Genomic DNA, 24,646 nt, shown 5'->3' with positions numbered 1-24,646 from the left:
CGAAAGCAGCCAGCCATCTACGGCTCTGTCGTCACTCTTCCTGCTTCTGCTTCTCTTGCCCTAACTGGCTTATGAACGCCCTTTTCATGCTCCAGGGCTTCCGCTTGTACAAGGGCTTATACTGCCTCATGCTTCTGCTACTGTGTCTCTCTCCATGTCTCAGACTCTCCAGAGGAAGAATCTTTGTGACATACAGATCAGCCCGTTGGGCAGAGCTGGGAGGTCCAGGCTGCTGGCTGGTCTACAGAGGCGCACCTTGGGTTCAAATCAGCTGTGGCCAAGGTGTGGGGTTTCTGGTTCCATTCTCAGGGATGCTGAGGAAAGGAAACCCCCAAAGGAAGCTGTGGATGTGCCAGGCTCTCAGGGAGGACCCATCTGACCAGCAGACCCCTGACCTGCCTAGTGCAAGACATTTTCTTAAGCAGATTTTGAAGTTCTGTATACAGTGGATTATGATGACTTCTCAGTAAAGCTTATTCTACAGGTATTTAGTTGGGGCTTACTTCAGAGGCTGACCCAGTGTTTCTCACATTTCAGTGGGCATCCAGTTGCCCAAAGGGCTTATTAAAACAAACCGCTGCACCCCTCTCCCCGGGTCTTCATCTCAGTGGCTCTGGATGGGACTCCTCTGAATGTGCATCCTTAACAAGTTGCCAGGTGATGCTAAAGTTACCATTCTCAGGATGGCACATAGAGAACCACTGGCCAAATCAATGGTTTTAAGATCAGAGATCTTGAGACAAACTTCTGCTTGGTGGCATCTGTTATTTTTGTTACATATAGATATAGGGAGCTAAATACTTCAAAAAAAAGACTTTCAAAGTGCATGTGATTTTTAATTAGCCATAGCTATATTACAGGACTTTAAATATTCAGACTTAGATATAACTTGATAAGCTAAGTATGATGAGGTAGGCATTTGTTCTCTGACATTTGGGGACCCACTGACCTAAACCACTGGTTCTCAACCAGGGGTGGTGAAGGGGGGCAATTCTGCCACCCAGAGAATATCTGACACTGTCTGGAGACATCTGTATTTGTCATGACCAGGAGAAGGCAGTAGCCCTCCCAGGATCCAGCAGGTAGAGACAAGGATGCTACTAAGCCTCCTATAACACACAAGCCGCCCCCTCAAGAAAGACTTTTTGCAGAGTTCCTGTTGTGGCTCAGTGGTTAACAAACCTGACTAGCAACCATGAGAACTTGGGTTCGATCCCTGGCCTTGCTAAGTGGGTTAAGGATCCGGCATTGCTGTGAGCTGTGGTGTAGGTCGGTGGCTACAGCTCCAATTCAACCCCTAGCCTGGAAACCTCCATATGCCACAGTGTCAGCCCTAAAAAGACAAAAAAAAAAAAAAAGACTTTTTGCATCCAAATGTCAGTGCTGAGCCTGAGGAACCTTGAGCAAAATGTTATCTGGAAAGGGGGAACGCAGGGTGGCCTGGAGATTCAGAATCCAGCACACCCAGGAGTCCTCAAATGCAGAAAAGCAGAACAACAATGAGCCCAGGAACCCAAATAAGCCCCTCCCTCTGCCACCAAACAAGAGCCAGCATAACCAAACCCCAAGAGGAAGCAATCTGAGTGGGGCACCAAGAATAGGCAGCAGGGCCCAGAGAAGCCCCATGGGGATGAACAGGGGCCGACTACTGACTTCTGGCTTTTTAAAGTCAAAGAGGGCCTTGAGAATATTTCTGAACACATCTGGACCTGCAGTGCAAAGGACGCTACCACGGTACCCAGAGAAAATATGCACTCCTGTCTTCAGAGATATGTAAGGCAACAATGCATATACATAGCCACTTTTTTTTTTTTTTTAATCTTTTTGCCTTTTCTAGGGCCGCTCCTATGGCATATGGAGGTTCCCAGGCTAGGGGTCCAATCGGAGCTGTAGCCACCGGCCTATGCCAGAGTCACAGCAATTTGGGATCCGAGCCACATCTTCGACCCACACCACAGCTCACAGCAACGCTGGATCCTTAACCCACTGAGCAAGGCAAGGGATCAAACCCGCAACCTCATGGTTCCTAGTCAGATTTGTTAATGACTGCGCCACAACGGGAACTCCACCACTTTTTTTTTTTTTTTTTGAGTATATATCCAGAAATGGAATGCTGGGTCAGCTGGTAATTGCTTAATTTTTTTCAGGAATTATCATGTGATTTTTTTTTTCATTTTATTAAAGTATAGTTGATTTACAATGTTTCAGCAAGTTCTGTTGTACAACAAAGTGACCCAATCGCAGACATTTCCCTGTGCTGTACAGTAGGATCCCATTGCCCATCCATTCCAAATATAACAGTTTCCCAAAACCCCCCAAATGCCCGACCATGCCACTCCCTGCCCTTCCCCCACAACCCTGGGAACCCCAAGTCTGCTCTTCTTGGCCATGGTCTGTTTCTGTTTGTTTGTTATTTTTAGATAGGATCATCCATTCCATATTTTAGATTCCACAAATAAGTGATATCATATGGTATTTGTCTCGTCATACTATTTTCAAAGTAATTGCATCATTTTACATTCCTACTAGCAACATACAAGTGTTCTAATTGTTCCCTGTTTTTTACCAACACTTGTTTTGTGTTTTGTTTGTTCTGGCCACACCCGTGGCACATGCAAATCCCTGGGCTAAGGATCGAACCTGCATCACAGCTGCCACCCAAGCCACTGCAGTGACAATGCCAGATCCACTGCACCACTGGTTATAACCACTTTCTTAATCGTGTGTGGAGGTGAAACTCCATAACCACTTCCTTAAAGACTTTTTTCAAAATCCACACACCTGGAGCAGCAGAATGAAGGAATTCCTGCTGTGGCTTAGCAGCAACCAACCCGACTAGTGTCCATGAGGATGCAGGTTCGATCCCTGGCCTCACTCAGTGGGTGGGGGATCTGGCATCATTGTGAGCTGCGGTATAGTTTGTAGACTCAGCTCAGATCTGGCGTTGCTGTGGCATAGGCTGGCAGCTGCAGCTCTGATTAGACCCAGAGCCTGGGAATCTCCATATGCTACAGGTGCTGCCCTAAAAAGCAAATTAAAAAAAAATCAGCGGAGTGAAAATAATCCTAAACCCATTTGTAGAGACAGCCAATACTGGTTTAAAAGCTCTAAACAGAGAAATCAAAACAGGTGTCACACAGGGCCAGAAAAAAATGCAAAATAGAAGTACTTCTTTTGGAATATTTATATAAAATATACCCAAGTAATCTCTGACTGTGGACATAGAACAGTGCACCACCCCTCACAACAATAACCAGAGCCAAGACTTCTGTATACCTACTGTATGCCAGACATTATTTAAAATATTTTATATGAAATGTCTAATTTTCAAAACAAGACTATGAGGTAGGTTCTATTATTGTGCCCATTTTGGGGATGAAGAAAGTGAGGCAGAGAGAAGTTAAATAACTAGCCTATGGTGAGACGTTAGGAAACTGTAGTTTTAGGATTCAAACCCAGGCAGACTGACCCAGTAACACACAGAAAGTTGCTAGTAGAGGGGGGAGCATAATAAAATGTCTGCAAAGATATTTTAAGAAGAAGAAGAAGAAGAAAAAAAAAGCCACTCCGGAATTTCAGGCTACCTATACTACAAGCATCAAATATGAAAATTCGGAGCCTTTCTTCAATGGATAGAGAAACTGGCTATTCCCAAGGAACACAGAGCCCACCACCAAGAACCCGAGCGAGAAGGCTTCCTGCACACACAGCGTTGCTGACAGCAATGCCTGCTATTCAGCTCCGCCCAAAACCCACACTACTATAAATCAACTATAATTTAAAAATTACAGTTAAAAAAAAGAAAACCCACATTATGTCAGAGGTAAAGACAGATGCTTCATTAAGCCCCCACAGTGAGAACTCACAAGTGGGAAGATGCTTAAAAGACTAGCAACAAAGTGCTAAGAGCCTCCTCGCCTTTACTCCAGGTGCTCTGTTAACAAGTAACACTGGACAGGAAGAACTAAACCAACGTTTTGCATCCAGGCCTTGTGCAGAAAGAGAAATATTGAACAGCATCAGCCCACCATGTTCCAGGCAGAGACCACTTAGGAGGAGGGCAATGATGGAGGGTTAAGGGCTATTTGAAAATCCAAGAGGTTTTTTTTGTTTGTTTTTTGTTTGTTTTTGTTTTTGTTTTTTTGAGAGAGGCAACCTGTTGAAGAGGAAACAGCTCCTAGAACTTCAGTTAATTCACCCATGATGAATTTTGAGAGGGTAAAATTCCTGATAAGGAGCAGGATGCCCAGGAGATTTAAATGGAAACATCCACACCCACAAGCCAAGTACCACTGAAGAAAGCCTTTCCCTGCAGGCTGGTTTTGATTTTCATCAGCACAAGCAGTGCCTGTGATTCAGTGAACCAAGTTGTACAAAAAGTTTCCCCAGAGTGCAGCTTTTTTTTTTTTTTTTTGCTATCCCAAGGTTGCAGGCAAAGAAAAGAAACCAACCCATGGTGATTTAAAAGAAAAAAAAAAGCTGGAATGCTTCAAGGGTCAAACTGACCTGCCCAAGAACCACAAGTGCTTCTCTCCAGGTCTCAGGTTCATTCTCAGCCTACAAGGTGTGACACAATCTTCCTCTGGTTGCCGGTCACAACCGATTTAGGACAGCTGGATTCAGGAAAATAAAAAGGCCAGTGGTGACACCAAACCAACCAGCCTGGACTTCATTAGCCACATGTTAGATTCAATAGGAGAATGTTGCCGGGCCCCTTAGGGCCAGGGAGGCAAGAATCAAATCACAGAGAAACTGTCTTAAAAGACCCTCCAAGACTTCAAAAATCTTAGGAACTTTTCCACCTCGGGTTCTCCTTGGTCCCCTTGTCTCTTCTACACAGAGACTGAGAATGTAACTCTGAAGACGGAAGGAGTCTTATGTGCTTGTTTTCTGATAAGCAAATGCAGGGTAGGGGGGAACCTCATCCCACCTGCCAGTTTGGGAAAGAAAGACAACCACAAGCAACATGGTACCCAGGGCCAGCACTGGAAGGAGTGCTATGCAGGCTGAACACCTGAGGGGCTCGCCAAGGAAGACGGGGCTCCAGGAGGAGCTGCTCATGGGAGGAGGGCCCACAGGTCTGTAACTTGGACGCCCACCCCACCGCCCATGGAGAAGGGCAGGACGATAGGGGAAGATCGAGCAAGTGGGAAGAGCCAGATGGCTCTGCAGGTGCAGGTGGGAGAGGGAAGGATTATGCCACATAAGAGATGGATGTTAGCTACAGAGGTGAAGTCAACAGCCTTTAGGACTGCCTCAAAGAAAAAGCAATGTCACCTTTCTGTATGATACTAAAATATCTTCTAAAACACCGGACTGGCTACACATGCATATTGGCTTAGAGGTCATCTTTTTTTTTTTCCTTTTTTGTCTTTTTCGGGCCACACCCGTGGCATATGGAGGGCCCCAGGCTAGGGATCAAGTCAGAGCTGATGCCACAGCCACAGCCACACCAGATCAGAGCTGCATCTGTGACCTACACCACAGCTCATGGCAATGCCGGGTCCTTAACCCACTGAGCAGTGAGGCCAGGGATCAAGCCCGCAACCTCATGGTTCCTAGTTGGATTCGTTTCCACTGCATCACGACTGGAAATCCTTAGAGGTCTTCTTAATGACATTTCAGCCAATGAAAGCACCACATGTCTTATTAGCTGCAAATCCGCTCAACTACCATTTACCAGAGCCCTCAAGGACCCAAAGTAAGAAAGTCTTGAGACAGGACAAAAACCAAAGACCTAAACTGTATAATGCAATTTCACACTAAGCTGGGGTTCAGCCAAGAGACAGCTATGGCTGACTCAGCAGAAGCTTCTGCTGAGTCAGGGCCGATAAAGAGCTGGGATTCTGGAGCCCCATTTGCAGCCACCAGCAAACACCAGAACCACAGGACTTCAAGTTTGCAAACATACTGCAGTAGAAGACAACATATCCACACAGGCAGAAGTGTAAAAGGGTCCTAAATTGCCAGGAAAGAAAAAAAGTTTGCCTTGAAGGCCACGGTCCAAGGAGCACTTGCCTAAAAAATACAAAGACTTGCCAAAAGAGAATCAGGAGTTGCTGTCATGGCTCAGTGGTTAACGAACCCAACTAGTATCCATAAGAACATGGGTTCCATCCCTGGCCTCGCTCAGTGTGTTAAGGATCCGGCATTGCGGTGAGCTGTGGTGTAGGTCACAGACATGGCTTGGATCCCACGTTGCTGTGGCTGCGGTATAGATCAGCAGCTGTAGCTCCAATTTGACCCCTAGCCTAGGAACCTCCATATGCCTCAGGTGTAGCCATTAAAAAAAGAGAGAGAGAGAATCAGCCATTCTGCTAAGTAAAATTTTCTAAAGACAATAAAAATGAATGTGGTGGGGGAGTTATTCTCTATTGAGATTTCCAGAATAATAATCAGGTGAAAAATGCATCCTTTAAGAAGTCTGTCAGGCAGCAATTCCACTTCCAGGAATGTATCCAAGAAAAACAAATGTCAGGATGTGTGCATTTATAAGGTAAAATACTGGAAGCAATCTAACGCTCTCATAATAAGTGAGATTAATTACGGTACACCTCTCGAGTGGGTTGATGGAGTGCCATGCAAAAATTCAACACAGAAATATATAATATTGTCACAGAAAGCTCTGCCCTCAAAAGTTAAAATCTAAAAGTAGATTACGAATAGAATTCAGGATTCCATTTTAAAAATAGATCATATAGTGTATGCGGTGAGCATAGAAAAATGTGGAAAATATTGACTGATTTTTTTTCCAATGATTACATCTGAATTCATAGGACTAGGGGATGCTTTGATTTTGCTTTCTTATATTTTCTAACTTTTGGTAACACAAAATAGCACAGATCTTGCAAAATTTTAAAAACAACAAGAAGAAAACTAATTTGGCCAAGCAATGGGCAGCTGGTATCCTTCACTTGGCAAACTGCACCCAGATCGATGTTTCCCACACAGTCTGGAGAACAGATTCTGTGACGCCACACACTATACCCCCCCCCCAAGAGGCATGATCCACAGAAGCCCATTAAAGACTCAGAGTCTGTTTAATTCAGTTGAACAGTGTTTATCAAACATCTGTGATCCCCAAACACCTACAGTTGAAAAGGCTCACTGGTCAAGGAGGGCAGGTCCAAAGCAAGCAACGACAATACTGAAAAGTCTGAAAGCAATGTCATCCAAGGATTAAAATTTGCAGGACGTTGGGGGAGAGGAGGGAGTGGGATGGACTGAGAATTTGGGGTAAACAGATGCAAACTATTACCTTTGGAATGGACAAACAATGAGATCCTGCTGTTATATCACTGGGAACTGAATCTCATCACCTATGATGGAGCATGATAATGTGAGACAAAGAATGTATCCATGTAGGTGTGACTGGGCCACCTTGCTGTACAGTAGAAAATTGACAGAACACTGTAAACCAGCAATGATGGAAAAAATAAAAATCATTAAAAAAAAAAAAAAAGATTTGCAGGAAGTGAGCATATTTCACCTGAGGACCAAAAGACCAAGGAAAAACATGATAACTGTCTTCAAATACTTGATCCGTACTCATGCAGGAGGAAGCAAAGCTATCTTGTGATGTTTCAGGAGAATGAAATGTAGAAAGGTTACTGAGAAGCAGATTCCAGCCCAAACTAAGAATAGAATTTCTGAGACTCTTGATTTGCCCATCACCAGAAAAATACCAAAACAACAAAGTGAGCTGTTACAGAAGCCACTTCTCATAGGCTGGGGTGCATGGTTAGGTGGCCACTAAGATCCTCTGGGCAGCAATCAAGGGGGGGCAAGATCTGAACAAACCTCCCAAGAGTCGGCTTAAGTCAGTCTGTCTACACCAGATCCCGTCTGGGTGACAGGCATGCCTACTCATCACAGTCAATGCCCATAAATGTCTCCCGAGACCCGAAAGCCCAAAGATCAATGGAAACAGACACACATGTCTCCTTAGCAGGAACTCAGCACATGCATCTCCAGCCCTTGTCACAGGCTGGAGATGCTCCAAGCACCGCTCAGGGCATTTATAAGTCCCTGCCGTGTACCTGGTGTGTCTAAAGAGACCAGGACACCTGGGGGCCAAGGTTCATCAAGAGGTAATGTTTTCAAAAAAGAAAACTCTCTCCCAAACAACCGAGATTAGAGAAAGCACCCAGAGGGTGAAGGTGAACAAGCTGTTTTTTGTTTGTTGTTTTTTGGTTTTTTTGTTTTTTGGGTTTTGTTTTTTTTTTTATACGCACACATACCCCTCCAACTCCAAAGCATTCTTCCCTCCTCCCTTTATTTTACCCCCCTTTTTTCACAGAACTGGGGAAAGTGAATATTGAGAGGGAGAGAGAATGTGTGTCTGTGTAATAGTACACAGGAAGAAAGATTTAGACAGTAAACCCCACATATACCAATCCAAGTCCTTGTATTCTGTTAAAGACAATGGGCTTTTTAGAAAGGGGAGGATGATCAGGAGGGAAAAGAGTTCTATCCTTTATCAGATTTTAGTTGCATTTTCAATCTACGTTAACAAAAGATATTAACAGTGTTTCTAATGAGCTGAAACACAAAGGTGCTACAGTAACCCTTCACTAAAGACTTTGCTTTGTTCTCTCTGTATCTGTAACTATGAAAAAAGGGAGTTCTCCCAATTCATTGCATGTTCTTGGCCACAATGCCCCTTTCACCAGCCTGGAAATCTCCACCTCTCCTCCCTCACCCCTCCCACACCCTCTTCTCCCTTCCCCCGCATCCCGGGTGTACCTAAATGCCCTGGTCCCAGGGTGCCTAAATCCCAGAGGCTGGAAAAGAGTATCTTTTTAAGAAGAATGAAAAGTTACACCAAGGCTGGTATATGTTCAAGAGCTTCTTGCCCAAGGTCATCTGACTCGTCTATCCAGACTACAAAAGAAACTGGGGCAGAGGAGAAAGTAGAATGTAAATGCAGCTCAGATAACAAGTTCAAGTTGGCCAGGACTGCCTCCTGGAAACATATGCCCAGAGCCAGAGCCTGCCTCAAGCCCCTTCCCAGAGACCAGTGGGAGCTGACACTGCTTCCGAGCTGGGAGAAATTCCCAAAACCCTCAAACCCGGATTCTTTTATTTTGAGTTTCCCAGAACTTTAGCCACAATGATACCCACTCCTAAAGATCATTTCCATGTTGTTGCAGTTTTCGAAAGCTCGGTTTTCTAGAGGCGTGTAACTTCACCCAGGTGCTTTGAAAATTACCTAGGCACTGAATTGTAAGTGATCCTTAAAAGTTGAGACTCCTAACAGTTCCACAAAGAGAACTGTTCAAATTACCCAACAACTGGTACAAGAGCCTCCTGCTGAGGGAAGTAAACCCGGAGACCTAAAACAATGAGTTTCCAACTGCGATCTTCAGAAGCCAAGGCAATCTAAAAACATCTGATGTGAATTTCACTCTTACATCAATTTTGACTGCTAGGATAAAACACCAACACATGATCTGAAGTTACGCCACATTTAACTTGTTGGAGATCAACAACGAGGTAAACTGTGCTGTCAGGAAAACCCACTTTTGTGCAGAACTCAGGATAAAGCTTCTCTATTTACTTGGAAAGCATCCCAAGGTGGCAGAACTAGCTATTTTGAAAACTGTGATATCTGTACTCCTTTTTTTTTTTTTTTTTTTTTTTGCGTTTTAGGGCCGTACCCACAGCATATGGAAGTTCCCAGGCTAGGGGTCAAATCAGAGCTACAGCTGCCAGCCTATACCACAGCCACAGCAACACAGCCAAGTTGCATCTGCGACCTACACCACAGCTCAGGGCAACACCAGATCCTTAACCCAATGAGCAAGATCAGGTCAGGTCAGGTCAGGTCAGGGATAGAACCTGAAAGCTCATGGATCCTAGTTGGGTTTGTTAACCTCTGAGCCATGAAAGGAACTCCCCATCTGTACTCCTTAATGGATAGATAGGGAGTCTCTATTACGCAGCCGAAACAAAAAAGCAATCTCCCCTTCTATTTCTTTTTTTTTTCTTTTTTTTTTTTTTTTGCCATTTCTTGGGCCGCTCCTGCGGCACATGGAGGTTCCCAGGCTAGGGGTCGAATCGGAGCTGTAGCTGCCAGCCTACACCAGAGCCACAGCAACGCAGGATCAGAGCTGCGTCTGTGACCTACACCACAGCTAATGGCAATGCCGGATCCTTAACCCACTGAGCAAGGACAGGGATCGAACCTGCAACCTCATGGTTCCTAGCCAGATTTGTTAACCACTGCGCCACGACGGGAACTCCCCCTCCCCTTCTATTTCTAAGTTATGTTCATTCAAACAGTCATAGTCAAGTCACGACTGTTTATACTAATATTCTGGACTTTAAACTTGCAAAACACTCATTCCTAAAATAGCACTGTTCTATTGATTCTATGGAAAAATTTGTTTAAAAAGGATACAACTGGTTTAAATAATAATAATTAAAAAAAAAAAAAGAGCCTGGAGACCATCAGCTAAGGCTGATGTTACCTGAAAAAAAGCTGTGAAACACAAATTCTAGAATTCTAGCATGAATATTTGTGTGAGAAAGTGACTAAGCCATTGTGCTGTTGAATCAATTTAGGTATATAGGAACTAGGAAAATATTAGACTAGCCATGCAAAATGAGCATGGCCTCCTGTAAAAGAATGCTTTCCATATCAGAGAATATAGTTTAAAATAATTCATGATGATGCAGGTCTCAGATGCTTACAAAACTTTTAAGTGAGAGATATTCCTTTTTTAATGTATTTTTTTTTAAGAGGGTTTATATTTTAGGGAAAGACAGCACTGCCAGCAAAATATTTTAAGGATAACTGTTACCCCAGATAACATCATCTTACTTTTCCTCATTTTTCAAGTTAACTTATAGTTATTCCAATCCAGTTTAAATTAAAATGCTCAAGAGTTATAAATAGCCAGGGAGTTCCTTATGGCGCAGCAGAAATGAAGCCGACTAGCATCCATGGGGATATGGGTTCGATCCCTGGCCTTGTTCAGTGGGTGGGGGATCCAGCATTGCCGTTGAGCTGTGGTGTAGGTCGCACACTTGACTCAGATCCTACATTGCTGTGGCCGTGGTGTAGGCCAGCAGCTGTTGCTCTGATTGGACCCCTGGCCTGGGAGCTTCTGTACGCCTCAGATGCAGCTCTAAAAAGAAAAAAAAAAAATAGCCAAAACAAGAAAAAGCATATAAAAGATTGCAGGTTAATGTTTCAAAAGAAAAGTAAATGAACACTGGCTGAACCGTTTTCAAGGGAACAGGTGAACAAACTGACATGGTGACATCCACATACCATCTCCTCTACCTGCCCCAGCCAATGAGAAGGGAAGTCCTGCTTCAGGCCTGTCTTATAAAAGCCAGGGAAGAACAAGGGGTTGGCAAAGATGACAGACCCCAAAGGCCAAAGCGAAACCACAAAAACAAAGCTGAGACCAGGCATGGACCTTCCACACACTTGAAAGTCACCATCCTGGAGAAGAAGAAGCCACATTCCTCTTTTGCAGACAAGGAACAGCAGAAGCAAGGGTAGGAAGAAGTCGCCAGGACCCTTGCATCTTCCTAACAATATTTTTCTTTCAACCATTAGTCTTAAAAGAAAAAAAAAAAACAAAAAAAAAGGCAATACCAAATGCTGCCAAGGATTTGGAGAACCCAGATCATGTATTCACTGCTGGTAGGGCTACCTAATGGCACAGCCACTCTAGAAAATCATTTGACAGCTTCTTCTTCAATTAAACAGGCAATTCCTATCCAAACCCACAATTACACACTTTGGCATTTAAAAGGGAGAAACGGAGACTTATTTTCATACCAAAATCTGTAAACCAATGTTTGTAGCAGTTTTATTTTATTTCAAAGAGCCCAAAGCCAGAAACAACCTACAAGCCTGTGAGCAGGTAAACCAACTGTGATACATCCATGCCATGGAATAGTCCTCAGCAACAACAACAACAAAAGCAACAATGGATACACACAACTTGGATGAGTGTCCGGGGAATTATTCAAAGCAAAAAAGAGTCAATCCCCAGAGCTCCCGAGTAGCTCAGTGGGTTAAAGATCTGTGGTTGTCACTGCTGTGGGTCGGGTTCAATCCCTGGCCTGGAAATTTCTGCATGCTGAAGGTGTGCCCCCCCCCCCCCGCTCCACCCCCAAAAAAGGTGCCCATCCCCAAAAGGGACATATTGTGTGATGACACTTAACCTAACATTTTTGAAGTCACAAAATTATGGAGATGGAGACCAGATCAGTGGCCACCAGCAGGCAGCTAAGTGGCAGGTTTGGCCCTGAAAGGCAATGTGAGGGGTCTTGATGGTCGTGGAAATGATCTGCCTTTTCCAGGATCAGTGTCAACATCCTGGCTGTGTTCACACCCCAGAACTTTGCAAGACAGAGGAGACTAGAAAGGGTATAGAACATCTCTCTGGATTACCTTTTTTTTTTTTTTTGGCCGCCCCACAGCATACAGAGTTCCCTTAACTCACTATTCCGGGCCAGGGATCAAACCCTCATCCTGGCACAAAAGAGATGCCCCATTGCACCACAGTGAGAACTCCTGCATTACTTCTCATAACTGCATGGAAATCTACAATTACCTTTAGATGCCAAGTTGAAAGAAATACGTAAATTAAATTACACTTTTAAAAGACCACGCACTACAAAAATTTGGGTGAAGATTCAGTGAGCAAACTTCCTAATGACACACCCTCAAGGTATTACAGCCACAGATGACACGGTGCCCATGTGTGGCTTAGCGTGGACCTTAGGAAAAAAAGTACAAGCTCAAGAAATGCTCCTTAGGAGAACACTCTGAATGATGGAGAGCCTGGTCAAGGCTGTACCATCCCAGTTTCCCAAACTATGGTTATTAGGGTTTCTGGCCATATCAATTCAAAACAGTACACTTTATCTCATTCAGAGAAATCTACAATACACATAGGTATACGAAATACTCTGAATCAAAGCCATGCAGTAAAGATGCTATTTATCTTTAACACCCAACTGCCAAACTTATTTAACCATGAACACTTTTCCCGGAATGTAGTACCATTTCTGATTTTATTGGATCTTAGGAATTTTGGATATCATCAGTTGCACTCCATCCGGCTAAAAAGATATCAAACTATAAAGAAATGTTGGCCTTATGAGGAACTAAGCCCAATCCCTCAATAAAGACAGTAGATACTTCAGTATTTCTGCTGAGAAAACTGAAGGCAGGTCCCTCTGGTTCCTTTTGCTTTCTCATTTGCTGGGTGTTTATCATGCTCTGGGCATTGTGCAAGGCTGTGTTAAAATATATCCCAGTTAATCTACAAAGCAACATTTACAAGTAGATACTCTCATAAAGCCTGTTTCATTGAGGCTGAACAATGCTACTAAGTGGCTGGGCTGCCTCCTTGGGACTCAAGGTCCAAGGCCTGAAGCACTGAGCCCTATGCCTCCCTAGTGAGAGGAGGAAAGAGTGCATGTGATGGTCATTAGAAACAGGTGGTGGGAAGAGACCTGTTTAACCAGTCTCAACTTTCACCTGATCCCCTATCGCAAGGAAAGGCATCACCTTCATGCCCAGCCATTCTCCAGCCCATAGACCTCACTCCCGCTGTACTTAACATGCGTTTCTAACACACTAAGTCTCACTTGGCTTCTAGGCATATTGTTTCCTTTGCTTAGAACATGTCTCTATGCCCTTCTCTTAGCAGCTCTGGTTCATCCTTTGGCTATCAGTTTCAGTTTCCTTTCCTTCTGGAAATCTTCCCTGACCCCCAGGCCTGAGTCAGGGGTTCCTCCCATGTGCTGTCATGGCCCCCAATCAGGCCTGCCCCCAGCATATCTCAAAGCGTTGTCCACTAAGATATTCACCTCCCCAACCAGACTCAGAGCTATGAATTCCTCAAAGGCAGACTCTGTGTTTGTCTTGCACATACCATGGGTTGGGCACATGGCAGGTGCTCCACAAGTATGGAGTCAATTAATGCATCAATCATTAATCAAATCAACACAGGGAGCGCTAACCCTTCTAAAGCCCAAATGTTCTTGAAAGTTTACAACCACTGAACCACAAGCCAAAGGATTTTTTTTTTTTTTTTTTAGCATAATGGCAAAGTGGCTAGGCACTGAGTGAGGCAGATCTGGGTTCAAATCTCAGCTCTGTTATCCATTAGCTGGATGACCCGAAGCAAGTTACTGTAGCCTCTCCAGATCTCAATTTCCTCAAATGCAGATGTAAATAGTGCCTGCCTCAGAGGCCTGCTGTGGGATGGAATAATTGAGAATGCATAATTAAGTGCCCAGCTTAGCATGTTGAATAAATATTAGCTATCATGACCATAAGGAGGAGGAAGATGAAGATCAGCCCTCCACAAGAGATAAGCTAAAAATAGTTTAAGTTCTCAAAGTGTAAAAAGAAGGAACTACGTAACATATAATAAACACACTCTCAGCTTTATAGGAAGGAAGGACACTAAGAGGGGGTGGGCACTGCAGAAAGGAACAAGAAGTCAAAAAAAATATTGATTTAAGTCACTTCGTCAGTCAAAAGAAAGTCAGAAATGCAAATTATAAGGAGATTCCCCCCCCCCCCGGTTTAAGTAACTACATTTCTCTAAATTCGGAAACTCCAAAATCAAACAACTTAATTCATAAGCCATCTCACTCAAACCTGAAGCTCATTAAACCTTGAATATTTCTATTATTAATTCCTGTCCCTACGAGCAAGGAACAGCCAAAACAAGTTTACAGCAAGCTACTAGGAAACTGCTTAGAGACCAGATTTGGGGAGATAAATGCTTAAATTCAAATACATTTGTAGGGAGTTCCCGTCGTGGCGCAGTGGTTAACGAATCCGACTAGGAACCATGAGGTTGTGGGTTCGGTCCCTGCCCTTGTTCAGTGGGTTAACGATCCGGTGTTGCCGTGAGCTGTGGTGTAAGTTGCAGACGCGGCTCGGATCCCGCGTTGCTGTGGCTCTGGCGTAGGCCGGTGGCTACAGCTCCGATTGGACCCCTAGCCTGGGAACCTCCATATGCCGCGGGAGCGGCCCAAGAAATAGGAACAACGACAACAACAAAAGACAAAAAAAAAAAACATTTGTAACTTTGTTACAACCTTAATCATTTCCAGCTAATGTTACAATAAGCCCCCCCCATCTTAAAAGTACTAATCATAAATATTTTTTTAATGGTGCTAACTGTATTACACTGGAAGTTTAAATTTGTCTTTGCAAATTTTACTCCTGACCTGGGTTTATTCTTACTCTGATTAATAGTGTCCACACAAAACAATACCATGTACCACATTCAACTGCTGCAGCAAATGCAACTTGACATTTCATTTGTATAAAGGTGAATTCATCTTGTGAAGATTTACTGCAAACATATAAAACAATAGGAAGCAGAAACAAAATTTCTTCTCTATACTACCACCTACTAACACCACCAAAAAATACCCCTATTCTATGGCTGATAGTGTTAAGTAGAACATACTTTAAGGAACTGTATTTTTTATTAAAGCTAGATAAAGCAGAAAGAGGACCCCATACATTTCTGCTTTTGATAACCTTAATTACGCAGGCCATGTGAACACATTTTGTGGCAGAGCAAAAGTCACTCAGTTGGGTTTTTCTACTTCCATTTCTCTGCCATCCTGACTTATACACAGAGAAATAGAAGTCATCCATCAACATAATCCTCCATCCACAGGGGAGGCAGTCAGTTGTTTTTTTTTTTTTTTCTTTTTCTTTTTCTCCTTTTAGGCCACACCTGTGGCATATGGAAGTTCCCAGGCTAAGAGTCGAATCGGATCCACAGCAATGCAGGACCCTTAACCCACTGAGTGAGGTCAGGGATCGAACTGCATCCTCATGGATACTGGTCAGGTTCATTACTACTGAGCCACAGTGGAAACTCCCTAGATATTTTAACAGATTCTCAAGACAGATATTATCAGAAAGATACTTCAAATTCTATGGCAACTTCAACTGAAGAAACAGAATGTAAAAATATTCCCTTTGAATGACATATGCCTGGGATTCGTTTTAAAATACTCGGGGGGCAGGGGCGGGCAGTGTGAGGAGGTAAAACACTATTGGCAAAATGCTAAAAACCGTTGAAGTCAGATGAAAAGTATACCCATTCTCAACTTTTGCATCTGTTTGAAAATTCCTAATGATAAAAAGATACACAGAATAGTCTCTCCAATAAAAACACAAACAAGATGTATTTACCTAAGCTTAAATTAAGGTTTGCCACAATTTCAACACAGAAACCACTAAAACACCACAAAAGGTTTTTTTCACCTAAAGGTACAAGTCAGCACTGAAAACTCCCCAACAATTCTGTGCCCCAAAAGGTCTACCCCTGAGCCCCCCAGCAACTCAGAGGGAAGCCCCCAAGCCCCATTTCAGCACCAGCAGCCTGCTGGCATTTCCCTCTGAGACACCAAAATCCAATGTAAACAGCAGAAAGCGACATAACACTGTAAATCAACTATAGGCAATAAAAAGAGTAAACAAGAAATTTAAAAAAAAAATGTAAAAGGACATTTTTTTCACCTTCTTCAACCATCACCCCAAGATGGATGCAGATATAACATTTGAGAAAACTGAATAATGAAATTGACATGATATGAATTTTTTCAAACCCTCCCTCAGTCCTTACAAATAAAAATCACATCATCAGCCATAACAAAGATAGTAACTAAGCTCCCTTTAATGTCCAATTTTGAGTAACTTGAAAACGGTTTCTAGGAGATGATCTAAATGTGGGTGACTTTTACAACTTTAAGAAAAACAATTTTAAAACTTCAGTCTCTAAAGTTTAAATGATCCTGCTTTTACCTTCCAGTGGACAAATATTCCAATTAGCCCAGGACAAAATGGGCATCAGAACTTTTGAACAAAATATCAAACACAGGACTAGAGCTGCATGAAAATAAGGCAATCAGGAGTTCCTGTTGTGGTGCACTGGAAGCGAATCCAAGTAGGAACCGAACCATGAGGTTGCGGGTTCGATCCCTGGCCTTGCTCAGTGGGTTAAGGATCCAGCGTTGCTGAGCCGTGGTGTATATCACAGATGCGGCTTGGATCTGGTGTTGCTGTGGCTGTGTAGGCGGGTGGCTACAGCTCTGATCAGACCCCTAGCCTGGGAACCTCCATATGCTGCGTGTGAGGCCCTAAAAAGCCAAAAAATAAAATAAAAATAAGGCAATCGAAACAAGGAGGGGGGAAAAGCACTTTTACTTCCAAACATTTTTTTTAGGTTAACACTTACCAGCACTTTGTTTTCAACTTTGTCTCCCTTAACTTCCAACTTCACTTTCTTCTTCAATGCAATCTTTATCTTTCTGCCAATAACATCCTTTATGCTTTCTGAAAGAAAGGAATCGTTTCATTAGACTCTTTCATTCACATGAGAAAAGCATTGGGGAGGACAGAGCATTTGAAGGAGCATTTTTGGTTAGTATCCTTGTTCTTTTTTTTTTTTTTTTTTTTAACAAGCCTGATAGTTACTGGTCACCAAGTATTTAGTAAACACCTAACTTTGTGCCTTGAACTATGTGCTCAGATGCTGAAGCAAATAAAACCATATAATATAATACCAGTCCATGTGAGGCATGACAATCTCACTGAGCAAACCGGATGCACGCGGAAGGAAAAAAAAAAAAAAAAAAAAGGAAGCAATGTCAGACAGTATCATAAAGCACTATATTGCAGGCAGACCATATGCAAAATAAGAATTCATAAACTCCCTGGCTGGTTACCTCTGACCTCCAGCAGGCTGTGTTCATGACAGTACCATACAAGTATCATTTTCTAGGAGTGCCTCGAAGGTTGGGAAATATGGCAACGAATCAGAACTGGAACAATTTAGCCAGGGTGCTCCAGGCCATCTGTCCTTGCAAAAGCTTTACAACAAGGAGTTCCCATTGTAGTGCAGTGGAAACGAATCCAACCAGTATCCATGAGGATGCAGACTCGATCCCTGGCCTCGCCCGGTGGGTTAAGGATCCAGCATTGTTGTGAGCTGTGGTGGAGGTCACAGACTCAGCTCGGATCCTGTGTGGCTGTGGCTGTGGGGTAGGCAGGCAGCTTTGGCTTCAATTCGACCCCTAGCCTGGGAACTTCCATATACCGCAGGTGCCACCCTACAAAATAAATAAAAAGCAAAAGCTTCGCACCACAGCATCCCCCAAGGCATGGTCAAAGGCCATGGAAGAGGAGGATTTGAGAAAGGGAGACCTGAAAAGTTGGATGGTGGCCGAAAGGTCTTTCTCAGACTCCCCTGAGTCCCCCAACCTGAACAGGTCCCAAAGCAAACTATGTTCCCTGCTGTTGCTCTGGCTCTTAATGAAGCTAGAAATAGGGTTCATCTCCAACCCTTCTCTCAGGGAGCCCATCCCCTGCTCTCCGAGGACCACGTCCTACACAGCTCCTGACCCCTGGGCTTGACCCAGCATTCAGGGCCTCAGAATCTCTCAAGACCTCCAAACTCTCAGCTTAATCCTGTCCATCCTCCACTCCACCCCCAGAATCAAAGGGGCCCCTCCAAAGCCACAGATATGATTATGTCCCTCTGGCTGTGTCACAACCATTTTTGGATGACCCCAAAGCTTGGAGCATGCCACTTGCGACCTCACATTCTCTCAGCTTAATCCTCAGCACACACTTTAAAGACCCAATCACCCGTATCGTCCCCACCATTTACACGATCCTGTGTATCTTATTCTATCTCCTGGGTGGCCCTTTCCCTATTCTCCTCCAGCCGAGATTCCATTTTCCTTCAAAACATGGCAAATGCCTCTAACACCCCGGCAGCTCTGAACTGTGTGTTACAATCACTTTGGTTTACTCAGCTGTTCAGCACCTACCCATACACAGCAAGAGCATGTGTGCCAAGTCCTCTACCAGGTTCTGGGCTCAAGGGGATCCCTGCCTCCTTCAGGAGCTTATAATCTAGTGAAGACATGGACGCAGGCCACTCCACTTGCCACCAGGAGGTCATGGACAAGGAGATGCGTGAAGGATTCTGGGAGGAGGGGACCCCCCGAGCTGAAGCTTAAAGGAACAGAAAATAGACCACTGGTTTCCAAAGCATGGTGTACCTACCACACCATCCACTGAGGTGTGGGGAAAAAAACAGCAGAACTTTAAATTTCTATTTGCAATGCGTTTTGGTTTAGGTTTTAGCTTATACACACTAAAAGAAGCATGCATGCAGCTGAACAAATAAATGTATGTTTATTAGGGGATGATGAAAATATTCTTATTGGAAACCCACCACAAAAAAATTTTGCGCTATTGAGATTAGACGAGTAAAGGAGGGGAGGACAGGACACTGCCAGCAGAGAGAAGGGCACGGGGACACGAGCAAGTACAGTCTGTCCGGGGGAGAGCAATGAGGAAAACGTGGGGGGGGGTGGAATTTAAGGAGACCTGGGGGAGCTGACTGCAACCAGTGTTCTCTATGAAGCTCCTATCTTATCAGAACTGAGAACAGGTACAGGCTACTCCTCCCTCCCCTAAAAAAGAACTGTGAGAAATGAGCATCTGAAATTGACTGAAGAATATACACACATAGAAAAAGACCAGAAAGACATACCAAGCGGTTAAAGGTAGCTATCTTGGAGCAGTAAGATGGGTGACATGTATTCCTCTCCTTCTCGGCATGTAAAAATGTTTAAACAAAAAACCTGTGTTACTTTAATAATCAGAGAGACATACAACACACTGTTGAAATGCCTTGGGGGAATCAGCTTAAGGGACTAGACTGAGGCTTCCACGTGGTTGTCATTTTGAATTGATGAGAGCGGCACTCTTGCGAGCACTTGAAATCAGAGAGAAAAGCAGATACAGGAATTTCCCTGAGCCCAGGCTAATTAGACCATTTAAAGACTCAGGGAAAAAAAAAAAAAAAACATATTGGGCCTATCACAAAAACATGCATCCTTGTTTGAAAGATAATGTGAAATGGGCATGACTCAATAAGCTCAGAAATTCCATTTCTAGATGAGGGTTACATTGAACTTTTAAAATGTACCAAACGATTTGCTTGAGAACCATCCATACAAACCATCTACCTTATTTCCATGCCATTCTTCTTTTTCTGGGATCCAAGTAATGACGTAAACCCTTCAGTACCAGGGTCAAGAACAACCAATTTTAAAATCGGCCACTTTCTCTACTTACTTTATCCCCTGGTCAGCGAGGCAAACCCTCCCCTAAATTCTCTCAGGACCACTGAAGCCATCTTCAGAGCCTTCGAGCTGTTTCCTCTTCCGGGTAGGGTGTGGGAAAGAGAGCCTCCCAGAACTGGATGGACCACTCACTCCCAATGGACGCTGCACGGTTGGGGGATGGGGGGGAGGCTGATTATGATGCGGAGGGGGAGGCAAAGTTATACCCTACATTTGCTAAAAAGTTAGGGGTTGTTTGGTTTTTTTAATTCAACATAAACAGAAGCTTCTATCTTGTACACAAGTCTAGCAACAGCTTCTGTACATCAAGTTTCACCTGCTCAGTTAACAGTCACTAATGGAAAAGCACAAACTCCTCCAAAGTATGATGCCTAAAAAGAGACACAGGGGCAAACTCCTCAAATGCAGATAAACTACCTCTTGTGGTCAACACCGATTCAAATCGTCTTTCTGAGCTCTAGGCTGTGTCGTGTGCCAAGGATGGTACACTACGAAATATAGGTCACTGGGGCTCAAACCACGCGCGTACACAGACACGCATACCTCCTCACAATACAAACTGCCACACACACATGCACACATAAGCTTAAAGCTTGGTTTTCAAAACTCTCTTCCCACAAACGTCCCTTGAGCTCTGCCATTTTAACTCTCCGCATAAGTTAAACCCCAAGACAAAATATTCACCCTCCCCTCCTCCCCCACAAAAACCCTCAAGGGACACAAACAATGGGTCACCTTGCAGAGGGTACCACACACAGCTTCCCTAAGAGATTCAGGGCAGGCAGAATCGATAGGTGAATTATTATTAAAATAAGGCTTTTATCATTAACCCTTGATTTCCTGGCCCGAGTTTGCGTCAGTCCTGTAACCCTTTCGCTCCCAGTTCGCCAGTCGAAGCCACGCCTAGGCAGGCTCAGTCATTACACCGGACGAGCGCCCCCTCCCCCAAGTCTCTCCATCGGAGGGGCACCTCCCGCCGGGTATTTTCCGGGGACCTGGGGATTCCTGGCACGTGCCGGAGACGACCTACTGTGCGCTCGCCAGCCTCCCAGTGCTGCGCGTTCCTGGACTTCCCGAGTTGGGGGCACTGGGCTGGGCGCAGTAAAGGATTCTGCTCGCTTCCAGAACTCCCCAGACCCAGCAGCCCGCCCCCTTCTTCCGCCAGCCTAGACCCCCCCCCCGACCCCCGAACGTCGCGGCGGGAGGAGGCCCCGGGGGGCTCTGAGCCGACCCGCGGAGTGCACTCGCGGGGCTCCCCATTCCTCCCCACGCCGGCCCTCTCCGGACTCGGCTTTTCCGGCGGTTGGATGGGAGCAAACTTCCCGGCGCCCCCCAGCGACCCTGTCCGACTCCACTCGGACCCCAGGGGCGCCGGGACTCGGCAGGACGTGAGGGAAGGCAGAGGTGGGAAGGGAGGTGGAGGTGATGGGGGCGCAGCGGCAGAAGGAAAATCAACAACCGCGCGACTCTTACCTATCAACTCCCCGGGCACCTCGGAGCTCTCCTCGGTCATGGTGGCCCTCTAGGTGCGGGGGGTGCTGCAGATCCAACTCTGATTTACGGCCCCCCGCCCTCCCCCCGAGCCCCTCAATTTCTTAGAGGCAAATGCAGCGTGCAAATAGGAGTAAGCAAGAAAGCGGGGGCGGAGATAGAATTCTGCCGCGTCCCCAAGCCCCACAAAAAAAAAAAAAAAAAAGAGTTACAAAATCCAAGGTGGGTTTACGGTTGCTGCTACATGACGCCTCCTTGCAGTTCCCGGCGGCGGAACGGAGACCCCAGCTGGATTGGGAGCGGGCGCGGGGCCGCTGCGGCGCTGGCTCGGGCTCCCGGCTCGTGGCTCCCGGCTGGCGGCGGCACTGCTCCGGCCACTGGCAGCTCCCGCCCGGTCCCGGCGCCGCACCTACGGCCCTAGGTGAAAGCGGAAGGCGTGGGGAGAGGCGGGGAGAGCGGCGCGGGGCGGGGGACCAGGGTTTCCTCGCGCTCCTGCCGGGCTCCGGCAAGGCGGGGGCAGCTCCGGCGCTCCTCCTCCTTCTTTTCCTCCTCCTCCTTCTCCTCCTCCTGCGTTTCCTCCTCACCTCGCGAGACCCGACCTCCGCCAGCGTCCCAGGCCGGCCTCCGGCGCCCGGGTACACGTTCCCCGGCGCGGGGCGCACAGCCCGGAGGCACGCGGCGCCGGCCTGTGGCGGCGGGCACGGCGCCCCTCCTAGCAGCCTCCCTCCCGAACCGCCGAAGCCTGGTGCATGGAGAGGGGGCGAAGGAGAGGCGAGAGAGCCCTGGAGCCATCTGCTGGCTGCTGGGGAGGACAGCGGGGTGGGCCTGGGCTTCCCGATCCCGCATCCCCGCGGGCCGAGGGCGCCAGGGGTTGGGAGGCTGCAGACCCGCGCAGATTCCGCAGACCCATCTGCAGGGAAACCGCCTCTTTCTGGGACCCCTCTACGCCCTTTCCTTTTTCAGCCCTCCTGTGACATGTTGGCATTTCCTCAACGTTATTAATTTTCCATTTCGGGGAGCGGGAGCTAGACGAACCCTGTAAACACTAACCATATGGTGAGAAAACACTTTTTGTGTGTGCTCCGCGGGCGCGCCGCCGCCGGTTGCCATCTCAGACATTCCAAATGGGAGAGCGCCCGGAAAATGCCTTTCACTCGCTGCGGAACCTCTTTTAACCCCGGGGCATAATGGGGCAGCTGAGCGTTATTCTCAAACCCCGGAATAAGCCTGCTGATAGGTCTGATCCTGCCCGGCCCAGCTCCCTCCAGCTTTCCCTGGGCCCCACCCCCGGAGGAACAACTTCAGGGCAAGAATCAGTGGAGCGCCGCAATTGCTGCCTTACTGCCTGACGGCTGGGAATGCCTGTGGAATCTGGTTGTTTTTACAGGACAGAAGGAGAGGAGAGAGAAAAGCTAAGGGCATCCCTACGCTTTGATTTAAACACTGCCGTCGACCTTGGATCCCCAAGAATAATCTTCAGCCTCTCAGCAAGGTGTTCCCAATAAAGCATTTACCTATCTGGCCCACCTTTCTAACCTCTCCCAACTCCGCATGCTTAACAACCGGGCACTCCAAAACTGTTTTGCCATTTGCTTTTCTCTTCCTTTTAAGATTATCTGATTCTTATCTGTGTTTTCGATTCCAGCCCAATGTGTACCTTCTTTGGAGAAGATTCTCCAGAGTTTTTCAGATGACTATGATCCCTTTATTCAAAACCACTAGAGTCTATCGCCTGTAACACTGCTTTCTAAGCTCAGCCACACAGCGCCTTGTTTAATTACTCGTATATTTCTCTAGTTTTACTATTCAACACTTGCATCGCTCCCTGAGTTTGGGTTTGTCTGCCCAACTAGACCCTAGGTGATTTATTTTTATTTTTTAATAACCGCACCTACTGGCATATGGAAGTTCCCCGGCCAGGAATTGAATCTGAGAAGCAGCTGCGACCTACCCTGAAGCTGTGGCAGAGCCAGATCCTTTAACCCACTGCTCCGGGGCCTGATCCATCTGCCGCCTTGTGTGGGGTGGGGTGGAATGGCGCCTCAGCAGACAGATTCTTAACCACCTTGGGAACTCTGTGTCACAGTGGGAACTCTGACTGGAGGCAATTTAAGGGATGTTATCTCAGATTTTTGAACCTCCTCAGCAAACTTGTGCCAAATATATGTTCAATAAAGATTTGTTAACTGATTGGTCTTAGAGCTTTGGACCTCAGACTCCCTACTATTTCTCAAATGTTGGCAGTTTATTTAAGCTAGCTATGTCCTTTAGGCACTAAGTATCTTTTTTTCTGCAATAAATAGAAACTAACATCTCAAAACTATCTTCCATTCAACAGTGTGTTGTTAAAAAGATTTTTTTCTGGCACATACCAATGAAGTTTCAGAAATAGCCCTGAAGCTTTCACACCATGTAATAACTGATGAAAGTAAAAACAAAACTATTTTCCCCCACTGGCCTGGGGTGGTTGGACGAATAAAGGACAGGCTGCATCACATTTCTGTAATTAATTCAGTGCTCCTTGGCACCTTTCAAAGGAAACTGGGGTTTCCATAAAGAATCAGGTTTTTTCACTGGAGCAGGCTCCTGATTGAGTCCTATACCTCTGAAGGCATGGATTCACATGAATCGCCTATCTTAATAAAAAGGACTGAATGATTTTGGAGATGAAAATCATTTGCTCTTGGGTGCAAAATGCAAATATGTTTGAGAATATCAAGCAGAGAACTCCAAGAAGCACCGTTTCTTTTTTTTTTTTTTTCTTTTTAGCTATTTCTTGGGCCGCTCCCGCAGCATATGGAGGTTCCCAGGCTAGGGGTCCAATTGGAGCTGTAGCCACCGGCCCACGCCAGAGCCACAGCAACGCGGGATCCGAGCCGCGTCTGCAACCTACACCACAGCTCATGGCTGTTAACCCACTGAGCAAGGGCAGGGACCGAACCCACAACCTCATGGTTGCTAGTCGGATTCGTTAACCACTGGG

At 45.7% G+C, this 24,646-nt stretch overlaps 1 protein-coding gene across 3 annotated transcripts in view; it reads right to left on the bottom strand.

Annotated features, from left to right (window-relative positions):
• Positions 1 to 22,054, bottom strand: part of CARMIL1 (capping protein regulator and myosin 1 linker 1) — a 313,277-nt gene extending 291,223 nt beyond the window's left edge. For all 3 annotated transcript variants that reach the window (XM_047797118.1, XM_047797119.1, XM_047797121.1), the window contains exons 1-2: positions 21,646 to 22,054; positions 17,250 to 17,347 (exon numbers count right to left, since the gene is read on the bottom strand). In XM_047797118.1, coding sequence (XP_047653074.1) covers positions 17,250 to 17,347; positions 21,646 to 21,685 — 138 coding nt within the window. In that variant the 5' untranslated portion in view covers positions 21,686 to 22,054. The remainder of the gene's footprint in view (positions 1 to 17,249; positions 17,348 to 21,645) is intronic.
• Positions 22,055 to 24,646: the final 2,592 nt, after the last annotated feature.

This window comes from Phacochoerus africanus, chromosome 9 (assembly GCF_016906955.1).
Source record: "Phacochoerus africanus isolate WHEZ1 chromosome 9, ROS_Pafr_v1, whole genome shotgun sequence".
Lineage (NCBI taxonomy): Eukaryota > Metazoa > Chordata > Mammalia > Artiodactyla > Suidae > Phacochoerus > Phacochoerus africanus.
Note: the sequence above shows the minus strand (reverse complement) of the source record. Positions and strands in the feature narration are given on the sequence as shown.